This window comes from Myxine glutinosa, chromosome 1 (genome assembly GCF_964187855.1).
Source record: "Myxine glutinosa chromosome 1, kmMyxGlut1.1, whole genome shotgun sequence".
NCBI lineage: Eukaryota > Metazoa > Chordata > Myxini > Myxiniformes > Myxinidae > Myxine > Myxine glutinosa.
In genome coordinates, this window is record NC_136261.1 from 126,382,063 (window position 1) to 126,394,860 (window position 12,798).

Sequence of the window (12,798 nt, forward strand, 5' to 3'; positions counted from 1 at the left end):
CATAATTTGAGCATCTGGTACAAGAATCTGGTGGTCTGACACACACACACACACACACACACACACACACACACACACACACACACACACACACACACACACACACACACACACACACACACACACACACACACACACACACACACACACACACACACACACACACACACACCCACACACACACATATATTTGACCGGTGTTGGGTCCCTGGTGTTGGGCTAGCGGCTAGGGTGCCGGCTTAGGATCCTAGGTTTGAATCCCGGTCGATCGCTGAATTAACGCCAGGGGGGTTGACTCAGCCTGTCATCCTTCCGAGGTCGGCTAATTGAGTACCAGTTCACTGGTAATTCCCTGTTTGTCGTTAAAGGCGGCAAAAAGGGTTGGCGTCAGGAAGGGCATCCGGCCGTAAAACATTGCTTCAAAAAGGGGACCGAAAAACAACAACAACCACGGTTCCCGAAAAAGGCCAACCCCCGCTTTGCGGGGAAAAATGGCCTCTAAAGGTGGTTATATATATATATATATATATATATATATATATATATATATATATATATATACATATATATATACATATATACATATATATATATATACATATATATATATATATATATATATATATACATATATATATATATATACATATATACATATATATATATATATACATATATACATATACATATATACATATATATATATACATATATATACATATACATATATATACATATACATATATATACATATACATATATATACATATACATATATATACATATACATATATATACATATACATATACATATATATACATATACATATATATACATATACATATATATACATATATACATATATATACATATACATATATATACATATACATATATATACATATACATATACATATACATATATATATACATATTAGCTTGGCTCGGCTCGCTACGCTCGCCTAACCAAGCATCGATACTGAGGAACGGGCTTATTTTAACTGAGACTAATGACTGTACCTGAGTTGCTGTGTTGTCATGATTTTCACCAATCATAATACAAACAATTACTTTGCACAAATGTATTTGTTGTGTTTGTGATATTACATTTTTATAGGCAATTTAGGTTGAAGATTTAGGTTGAATGTTTTTTCTTTTTTTCAAGAAAGAACACCTTCGCACATATATAGGGGAGGGGTAGGTGCAGACTGGAAGTTTGGGACGATTACACCTCACCATCACGTAATTCAAAACACCTTACCACGAAGTAATTTAAAACACCTCACCACCACATAATTCAAAACACCTCACCACCACGTAATTCAAAATACCTCACCACCAAGTAATTCAAAACACCTCACCACCAAGTAATTTAAAACACCTCACAGCCATAAACCACGTAATAAAAACACCTCACCACCACGAAATTAAAAACACCTCACCACCACGAAATTGAAAACACCTCACAGCCATAAAACACGTAATAAAAACACCTCACCACCACGAAATTAAAAACACCTCGCAGCCATAAAACACGTAATAAAAACACCTCAGCCATAAAACACGTAATAAAAACACCTCACAGCCATAAAACACGTAATAAAAACACCTCACAGCCATAAAACACGTAATAAAAACACCTCAGCCATAAAACATGTAATAAAAACCCCTCACAACCATAAAACACGTAATAAAAACACCTCACAGCCATAAAACACGTAATAAAAACACCTCACCACCACGAAAATAAAAACCTCACAGCCATAAAACACGTAATAAAAACACCTCACAGCCATAAAACACGTAATAAAAACACCTCACCCCCACGAAATTAAAAACACCTCACAGCCATAAAACACGTAATAAAAACACCTCACCCCCACGAAATTAAAAACACCTCACAGCCATAAAACACGTAATAAAAACACCTCACAGCCATAAAACACGTAATAAAAACACCTCACCACCACGTCATTTAAAAACACCTCACCACCAAGTAATTCAAAACACCTCACCACCACATAATTAAAAACACCTCACCACCACGTAATTATAAATACCTCACCACCAATTAATTCAAAACACCTCACCACCACGTCATTTAAAAACACCTCACCACCACATAATTCAAAACACCTCACCACCACATAATTCAAAATACCTCACCACCACGTGATTCAAAACCACCACAACGTTATTAAAAACACTTCACAACCACGGAAACAAAAGTTTGAGGGAGTCGTTAAGTGAGAACACAGACACTGCCCAGATGTGTGTTTTGTCATATAGATAGATAGGATGACAGTCATCTATCTATAATTCCAGTAATCTCTGTGTGTGTGTGTGTCTGTGTGTGTGTGTGTGTGTCTGTGTGTGTGTATGTGTGTTTGTCTGTGACCGCTGTTTCTCGACAACTACCGGTCCGATATACTTGAAACTTGCCAGGTATATTGCTGGGGACCCGAGGATGTGCCTTTTCAAGGTTTCATATTAATCGGAGAAGTAGTTACCGAGCTATGGCGATTTAGCCGTTCGCCGTTCGCTTTGGCTTTGCGAATGGACCAAACCATTTCATGTAAATAGAGGGGGGGGGGGGGGGGTTCTGTGGTCGTTACTGCCACGCGGTTTGGAATGTTTTTCCTTTTCATTTTTTTTTTTTTTGGCAAGGAACGGGCACCCACGTACGGGCACGTCCTAGTATAGATAAATGACTGTACCCGAGTTGCCGTTTTGTCATGGTTTAAACCAATCATAATTCAAACAATTATTTTGCACAAATGTATTTGTAATATACGTGATATCACATTTTATAAACAATTGAAGTTGAAAACAAAACGTTTTTCCCAAAAAAATTCTCCAAAAAAAAAAAAAAAAAATTGGAAATTTTTTCCAAAAGAATACCCTTAGGACATACCGACGGGAGAGATATGTGCATTCCAGAAGTTTGGTACGATTTCACAAAAGTTTGAGAAAGTAGTTCAGTGACAACACATGACAGGACAGACGCTGCACAAATATATATATATAGATAGATATATATAATACACACATATATATGTGTTTATAATACACACATATATATATGTATATATATAATACACACATATATATCTTATTATAATTCACCAAATGTCTGTCTGTCCGTCCGTTCGTCCGTTCTTTCGAAGGTACCGTAAAAACTGCTGAACCGATCGCAAAAATATTTTGGGTGGATAATCCTGGGATCCCCAGGAGTAAAATAGGCTATTTAGTTTTCCCAATTTTTTTTTTTTTTTTTTTTTTGTATACAAGATCGAGGCTCATGAAAGAGCTAACATTAATCACACAAAAAGTCAAACCGAGACACACAAAACACAAGGGGAGCGGCAGACAAGATGGGGAGAGAGGGGGAAGGACACAAACACAACATGTGAGAGCAGGGACATCGGGAGGACTTGGGGGAGGTGGGAGAGGTGGGAGAGGTCTAAAACATATGAACACTGCAAGGACTCTGGGGTGAATTAGCGGGGGTAGAAAAGATCAAGGTTTTGGATGGGGGAAGATAAGAGATGGTGGTGAACAGCTGTTTTAAAGACCTGGAGGGAGGAGTGTGATTGAAGGGAGAGGGGGAGTTTGTTCCAGAGGCGGGAGAAAAGGGGAATGAAAGAGTGAAGGTGAGCAGAGAGCCTAGATTTTGGCAGTTTAACCATAAGAGGGTTGCAGGCAGATCTTGTGCGACCTGAAGGAATATTGGGGGGACAGAGCACAGAGAGAGCTGGGGGAGCAAGGCCAGAGAGGAGTCGGTAGAAGACAGAAAGACCACCAACCTGCCTGCGGTGAGTGAGTGAAAGGCCCTCGGAGTTAACTTCATCGCAGGAGATTCCAATGATTCTGAAAGCTTTGGTTTCAACAGCGTGAAGCCGAGCTAGGTGTGAGGCAGGAGCACCAGCCCAGAGGGGGGAACAGTATTCCATTGAGCTGCGGATGAAAGCCTTGTATGTGGTGAGGAGCTCAGGTGTGCCAAGGAAGGACTTCGCACGACGGAGGATACCCAGTCGGCGACTGGCTTTAGAGGCCAGCTTGGAAATGTGGTTTTCCCAAGAAAGATCATGGCAGATAGTGAGACCCAAAAGCTTGAGCGACAGAACTTCTTGGAGAGGATTGTTGAGAAAGTAGATGGGAGGGTTTTCCAGACAGTCCTTTCGGAGAGACATTGTAAGAGTGTGAGATTTGTCAGGATTGAAAGACATGTTCCACTTGTTTGACCAGTCTGTGATTTTGTCCAGGTCTGCAGAGAGTGAGGAGGCTGCAGACTGCCGATCTGAGGGATGAGGAATGGAGCAGCAGATAGTGGAATCATCAGCAAAGAGATAGAGAGAGGATTTTCCAGATAGTCGAAGAGTCAGAGAGAGAGTCAGCTTTAGTCTCCAGCATTCTCAGGTTTGGACTCCCGCATGACATTCGCGTTTGCATGACGTTCATTGTGACGTCTGCTTACGTCGAGCAACGGTACCCGCCCTATGGGCGGAGCTTCAATTGGGAGGCCCAAATAAAAAGGCTAAATATCGGAAATTGAAGGCTTTTTTTTTCTTTTAAACGATTTATATAAACATCCGTTAAATCTCGATCGGTGCAGTCGTTTGTGCGGCACCCGGGAAAATAACGTCATGCGGGAGCAAGTATCAGCAGGATCTGGCAGTGTGGGAGTCCACGTTTGCACCAATCGCTGCACCATGTGCCGCACAAACGACTGCACCGATCGCTGCACGGCTGCATCGATCGGATGTGGCATGAAGGAGGATCTGCACTTCGGCATGAAGGAGGATCAGATCTAACAGATCGCTGTCTCAATCGATCTTGCCAAGGCCGTAACACCTATCGGCTCAAAATCCTTTTAACTGTTGATTTGGTACAGCTAAACGTTTCGGGAATTTGGTACACGTATCGGGAGTACATACGACATCGCGATTGTGAACACGATTATCGATCACGATTATCGATCACGATCATCACGATCATAGTGTATCGATCACGATTTGAAACACGATGGAATAATATTTACCGATATGAACAGTTATGTGGCTTTTATTGAAATTCTAAAGACTAGGGCATGCCCGTACTATATATAAGCTAGGACGTGCCCGTACGTGGGTGCCCGTTCCTTGCCAAAAAAACAAAAAAAAAAAACATGAATGGTTTGGTCCATTCGCAACGACCACAGAACCCCCCCCCCCCTCTATTTACATGCAATGGTTTGGTCCAAAGCGAACGGTTTGGTCCATTCGATGTGATTCGATGATTCGATGTGAATGGTTTGGTCCATTCGCAACGACCACAGAACCCCCCCCTCTATTTACATGAATGGTTTGGTCCATTCGCAAAGCCAAAGCGAACGACCACAGAACCCCCCCCTCTATTTACATGAATGGTTTGGTCCATTCGCAAAGCCAAAGCGAACGACCACAGAACCCCCCCCCCCCCCCCCTCTATTTACATGAATGGTTTGGTCCATTCGCAACGGCAAAGCGAACGGCGAACGGCTAAATCGCCATAGCTCGGTAAGTACTTGTCCGATTAATTTCAAACCTTGAAAAGGCACATCCTCGGGTCCCCAGCAATATACCTGGCAAGTTTCAAGTATATCGGACCGGTAGTTGTCGAGAAACAGCGGTCACAGACAAACAGACAAACAGACAAACGTACAAACGTACAAACGTACAGACAGAGATTACTGGAATTATAGATAGATACTGTTTAGATTTTGATGATTTGCGTGTGATTTGATTCAATGGATGTTTATAGGAATCGTTTAAAATAAAAAAAGCCTTCAATTTCTGATATTTTGCCATCGCCATATGCAGATTCGCCACGGACCCACGATCGATGTTTCTCTACGTGAACGTACCCGTTTGTTTGCGAACAGGTACGTTTTTCATGCAAGTCCTTCACGAACTTGCTGTCCATGTCTGACGTGCGACTGAAGGTGCTACAGGAATGTGGAATTTATTGGTTTCATGCTTTAGCATTCACCGTTTCTGCATTGCCTGTTTGCTTCTGGCCTCCCACCCGTGCGTAGCGCGGGTATTTCTCTCGTGTATATATAATACACACATATATATGTATATATAATACACACATATATATGTATATGTAACACACACATATATAAGTATATATATATACACACACATATATATGTATATACACACACATATATATACACACACCCACACACACACCCCCACACACCCCACACACACACACACACACACACACACACACACACACACACACACACACACACACACACACACACACACACACACACACACACACACACACACACACACACACAACTGGGGGGTCCACCCGTGGGAATCCCAAGGGCGTGGACGTGTGTGACATTTGGACATATTGAGTTAGATGCTGCACCTGCACATTCAGTTTCACAAAATGGTTACTGCCAATTTATCAGATCCACAAATAATGTAATCTACACAATGTATTTACTTCTGATAACATGTGAATGCATGTGCGTGCACATGGGAAATACAGTTTGAAATGTGTTATTACATCTCATGTAAAATGTACACACACATACATATATATGCACATATATATATATACATATATATATATATATACACACACACATCCACACACATCCACACACATCCACACACATCCACACACATATACACGCTCACACACATGCATACACATATACACACAAACACACATGTTTAAAGTGTACGTGCACATAACTAATAAAATAAAAACGAAGAAATATCTCTCGGTAATTTCCTGAAACTCAGTGAAATTCGATGAAATTCGCTCGGTGAATTCGCTGGGTTTATCGGTGAAATTTTTCCTTTGGGCGGTGTATTAATCGCTCCGACCGAAATATCTCAGCAATTTCCCGTCTGTTAATTTATTTATTTTACATATGTGAATTACACGTCCATTCACACGTGAAATGGAGTTTGTTTTTACTCGGTTTATTGGTGAACCTTTACTTCCAGATAATATGTTGAATGAAATAAGAATGAAGAAATAAATGTCGGCATCATTGTTGACGTTTTTGTGACGACTGTCATCAAACGGAAAAGTAATATATCTTAACGGGAAAGAAAAAGCGTAATTTTTCATATATGTCGACATTTTGCCGTCTGTCTCATGTTGGGTGGTGTATGATACATCGTGCCGCGATTTTTTTATATATTTCGGCATTTTCCCGTGTGTGCATTTCTTTTTTCAATTATTGCTCAAACCAAGTCTAAAACCATCGAAAACTAGAGCTTCCAGGGAAGCAGACCTCAACTGAACTGACTGGACAACTTTAATGCCGGCCTATGGCGGCCATTTTGTGACAGATCGGGTTGACATGCGATAGCAACCTACCTTGTGTGGTAAGAGTCTCACACACCAAGTTTGATCAAAATCCATAAATATTTGTGGACGTTAAAGTCTTAACGTCGTTTCGGGGCTAAAAACAATATGGCGGCCTATGGCGGCCATTTTGTAATGGATCGGGTTGGAATGCAATAGCAACCTACCTTGTGTGGTAAGGGTTAAGCATTCTAAGTTTGATCAAAATCTATTAATATTTGTGGATGCTAGAGTGTTAACGTCGTTTTCATGACCAAAAACAAAATGGTCGCCTAAGTCCGCCATTTTTCAACGGATCGGGCTGAAATGTAATACCAACCTGGTCCTTGGGGTAAGGATGCTGCATGTCACGTTTGATCGGAATGGGTTGATATTTGTAGACGCTGGAGTGTTAACGTCGAAAAGTTAACGGACGACAGACGACGACGGACGCCGGAGAGTTCAGTATGTGATGAACTCAACTGGACGGTAGTCCAGTTGAGTTTTAAATGAAATCAGATGGTGAATGAGATAAAATCGTGAGGATGACTCAATGAATGGGCTTTATTTTACAGGCCTTCGAAAATGCATTTTGTTCTATAAACGGAAATTTTCATCGGATTTTCTTCCCGTTTTTTTTCAACCGAGTCAAACTATGTTAGCCACTGTGAAAAATGAAATGATATATCGAATTAGAGTTGAAATAAAACTGTGAGAGAGCAAGACACCGCGGGCCTAACAAAATGGCCTCAAAGCTATGCGAGTAAATAAAATGGAGGATATTTGTTTTTGAAAGCCTCTCCCAGAATGGGTGGAGCTACTCTCTCAACGGAGTAAGCCACACTCCCGGACAGACAGAATCACCTACGGCTATTATAACACTAACACACACACACACACACACACACACACACACACACACACACACACACACACACACACACACACACACACACACACACACACACACACACACACACACACACACACACACACACACACACATTGTTGCGGTTTGGGGAAACTGCTAAGAAGTAACGGCAATCATCATACAGGTCTCTTAGAATAGTTATTTCATAGCAGAACATTATCTTAGCCCCTTTCCTTTATATGGGTTATTATGTCATTATGTGTTGGGGAGGGAAAGACAGGCTCTCCACTCATGAGGGATAATTTGCCAGGCAGTGCATTCAGGCTCAAAAGCACACCAGCCAAGTGCATGCTCAAATTTACCTGGCATGCTGGAGTCCACAAGATGAGACAGCCTTATGTCCCACCAATCAGGGCCTGATGAACTTTGAGAGGGCTTGTGGGGGGATGGTGACAAACTCCACCAATGAGCAGCCCGGATAACACCCTCAAACAGCCCCCACCCTTGCCAGGGCTTAATAAAAAGGTTGTGCAGACTTAATTCTGTCTCTTGGCCAGTCTCTCTCTGCTCATTAAGCCGGTCTCTCTCTTTAACCCCCAACTCGTTCACCCCTTTCAACACCATTTCACCCAAGTTAATCTTCCAGCATACCTTTCCTGGACCCAATGCCTCTTGTAATGCCTCTCCAATCTCATCCTCATTTCCATAGACATATGCACAGTCAATATGGCGATACCCAACGGCAAATGCATGCAGGATGGCCGTCTTCACCTGCACACAGTGCGTCACATCAGACAGGCTGAGGCATGCACCTTTAATACAATTGTGAGTGAATAAATAAATAAGTCTTTCATCTCAAACCAAATAGAAAGTAAAAATAAATCTAACAAACAAACAAGTACTTTTAAAACAGCAAGTAAATTAAATAATTGGTAGTGCCCGTAAGTGTTTGCAACAAAGTAAATCAGTGTTCGGTTATTCAATCTTTCTTCAAAAGTGAAATTAATTCAGAAGTGGCCCCAAAACCCCTGTAACCTCAGAAGTGACTTCAGAAGTGAAACTAGAGCGAACTCAAAGGCATGCCATCACAAATATACACCTAATGCAAAGTTGAAAGACGGCAAAAAGTTCCACCAGGAATGACCCTATATCAAATTGGAGTTTAAGACCCCACCCCAGGGAGTGGTGCCAAAAATTCTACAGATTTCGCACCTTATTGTCATATGGTGATCATAACTACCAAGATTGGTGAATTTCTGCCCACTGTGGACACTTATCCAATGAAGATATTCTCGTTGTATTTTCAAAGTTTTCTGAAATTTGTAGAATTTGTTTTTCACATGGAAGTTGTGAGTCACGACGTGTAAATAAAAGAGTAAACTAGTACAGATACATTCAAAGTACATCGCCCCCATGACAAATAAATAAATATCCTCTAGCGCAGCATTGCCAGGGAGCCTAAGCGCCCGGTGATACCGCCGTGCAGCAAATATACGCTATTGGGAGGGAGAGGTGTAAAATAATTGATTGATGATTTGCATAATTAAAATCAATAAACAACAATCGTAAAATAATTTATTAATCAATTGGCTAATAGCATACCTCAACCACCAGTGTTTCATCCGAAGCTGTAACTTTTTGAAAATTATTAAATAAATTAATTAGACGAATGAACAGGATTAAATAATTAAATTGACATATGTGGGAAAATTACATGCCCAGACCAGGAATCGAACCCAGGTCCCCTGGAAAACCGTACCAGTTTTCCATACCAGTACCAGAAAACCGCTCTGCCATCTGAGCTATCTGGGTGACCCTGACTGAGCATGCAATTTTCCCACACATACGATTGCCACTCTCTTTCCGTCAATGCTTCCAGGGCACTCGCTGCCAACCATAGAAGCACCAATGGCCTGAACACGTGAGGGTCTTCCTCCAATGAGGGGACAAATCTATGTCCTCTATTATAAACACCCCTGGTGGCATAGTGAAGCAATTGGATTAATGAACAGGATTAAATAATTAAATTGACATATGTGGGAAAATTACATGCCCATACCAGATAGCTCAGATGGCAGAGCACTGGTGCGGTTTTCCAGAGGACCTGGGTTCGATTCCTGGTCTGGGCATGTAATTTTCCCACATATATCAATTTAAATTAATCAATCAAAAATAAAATAATTGATTAGTTGATGAATCAATGAATAATTAATCGATTAATTAAATGTGTAATAAAAAAAGTCATTAATCGAATAATCAAATAATTAATCGATTAATAAATAAATCAAAAATACCATTTACAGCCAAATCAATTGGTCATTGTCGTGTCCAAATATCAACTTCCAAGCTCAAAAGGTGCCCGAGATATTGCCCAGATGAGAAAGGAAATAAATAAGTACTTAATTAATCGATAATAATTAAGTAACTCATCAATTAATTGATTAATCAAAAAACAAACAAGTACACATACATTCAAATTACACCACCCCCATGCCAAATAATTAAATAGCCTACAGTGCGGCATTGCCGGGGCGCCTCCGGCGCCAGGCAATACCGCGGTGCAGCTCAAAGAGACTGCATTGGGAGGGAGGGAGACAACAACAACAACAACAACAACATGCATTTTAAGGCCATTTTCCCTGCGAGAGCGGGGGTTAGCCTTGCGGTCCCCATGACAATCTTCTCCATTTTGCCCTATTTTCTGCATCTCTCCTTGTTAACCCCCTTGCCCGCATTCCTTCTTCCACCATCTTTAGCCAAGTCTTTCTCGGTCTTCCCCGTCCTCTACTTCCTTCTACATTCATTTCCATCACTCTTCTCAACCAGTCACTTTCATCCTTCCTCAACACATGAACAAACCATCTCAACCTGTTCCTCTTCACAGCATCAATCACAGGCTCTATTCCCATCATCTTTCGCAATTCGTCATTTATCTTCCTCTCTCTCTCAACGATACTCCGCACATCCACCGAACCATTCGCCTTTCCACCCTTCGTTGCTGCTCTACGTTCATTACCCATGTCTCGCTCCCATAAATCATAACACTTCTCACACATGCAGCGTACACCTTTCCCTTCAGCTTCAACGACACTCCCCTCCTCATCAGCACGCCACTCAGTTCCCGAAACTTCTTCCATGGACATCTCACTCTTGCAACCGTTGCCGAGTCTGATCCACCTTCTCCATTCAGCATGTCTCCGAGGTAGCAAAATGTTTTCACACCTTCCAGCTTCACGCCGTCTCCAAGATCCAACTCAACATTTCCTCCATCTGCAGCTCCCTCTGTGCACACCTTACATTTGAATGTAGCTGCCACACTGGTTAATGACCCTCTCAGACCACTACATTTTTGATGAACCCACTCAGCGCACATTGTACATTGAATGGAGTTCACTCCGACACCCTTCCTGCACACAGCACATGGCCACTTCCCAGTTCTTTCCACCACACCACATGCTTTACCACTTGCCATCACCTTCGTTTTTCCGATATTTACCTTCAGACCTTTTGTCTCCATACATTCCTTCCACTTGTTCATCTTTTCCTTCAGTCCATCCATACTTTCCGCAATCAACACCAGATCATCTGCATACAACAACTCCCACGGTAAACCCTCCTTTACGTTCTGAGCCAGCACCTCCATCACAGCTACAAATAGTAGTGGACTTAGTACCGACCCCTGATGCACTCCCACCTTCACCTCAAACTCACCACTGCTCCCGTCCTTCGTCCTTACAGCTGTGCACGCTCTTTTGTACATTGCCATCACTACTCTGATCAACCATTCCTCCACTCCTAACTTCCTCAATGCCCATGGCAATACTTCGCGTGGAACCCTATCGAATGCTTTCTCCAGATCAACAAACCCAAGAATTGGGAGGGGGAGGTGTACAATAATTGATTAATTGCATAATTAAAATCAATAAAAGATTATCATAAAATATTTTCTTAATCAATTGGCTAATAGAATAACTAAACCACTCGTGCTTCATCCGAAGATGTATCTTTCAGAAATTTAATTTAAAAAGTCATTAATAAAAAAATAAATAATTAATTCATCAATCAATAAATAATTAATCGATGAAATGATTAATCAATAAATCAAAAATATCCTTTATAGCCACATCACTTGGTCACTGTCATGTCCAAATATTAGCTTCCGAGCTCTAAAGGTGCCTGAGGTATTGCCCAGATGAGAAAGAAAATAAATAAATGATTAATAATGAAAATAAATAAATAATAATAATTTAAAAATCAAATAATTAATCAATTGCCTAACCGAACACATAAACCACCACCATTTCATCCAAATCTAACTTTAAAAAATTAAATTTTTAGTGATTAATCTAATAATTAAATAATTAATCAATTAATTGATTCATCAATCAAAAATAGCATTGACAGCCAAATCACTTGGTCATTGGCATGTCCAAATATCAACTTCCTAACTCAAAAGGTGTCTGAGATAATGGCCAGAAGAGAAAGGGAATGTATAAGTACTTAATTAATCGCTAATAATTAAATAACTCATAAATTAATTGATTAATCAATAAATCAAAAATATATTTTACAGCCAAAT

At 40.8% G+C, this 12,798-nt stretch overlaps 1 protein-coding gene across 3 annotated transcripts in view; it reads right to left on the reverse strand.

The window, feature by feature from the left end:
* AKR1A1 (aldo-keto reductase family 1 member A1) overlaps window positions 1-12,798 on the reverse strand; it is a 71,984-nt gene that overhangs the window by 35,984 nt on the left and 23,202 nt on the right. For all 3 annotated transcript variants that reach the window (XM_078776894.1, XM_078776899.1, XM_078776906.1), the window contains one exon: window positions 8,871-8,990. In XM_078776894.1, coding sequence (XP_078633020.1) covers window positions 8,871-8,990 — 120 coding nt within the window. The remainder of the gene's footprint in view (window positions 1-8,870; window positions 8,991-12,798) is intronic.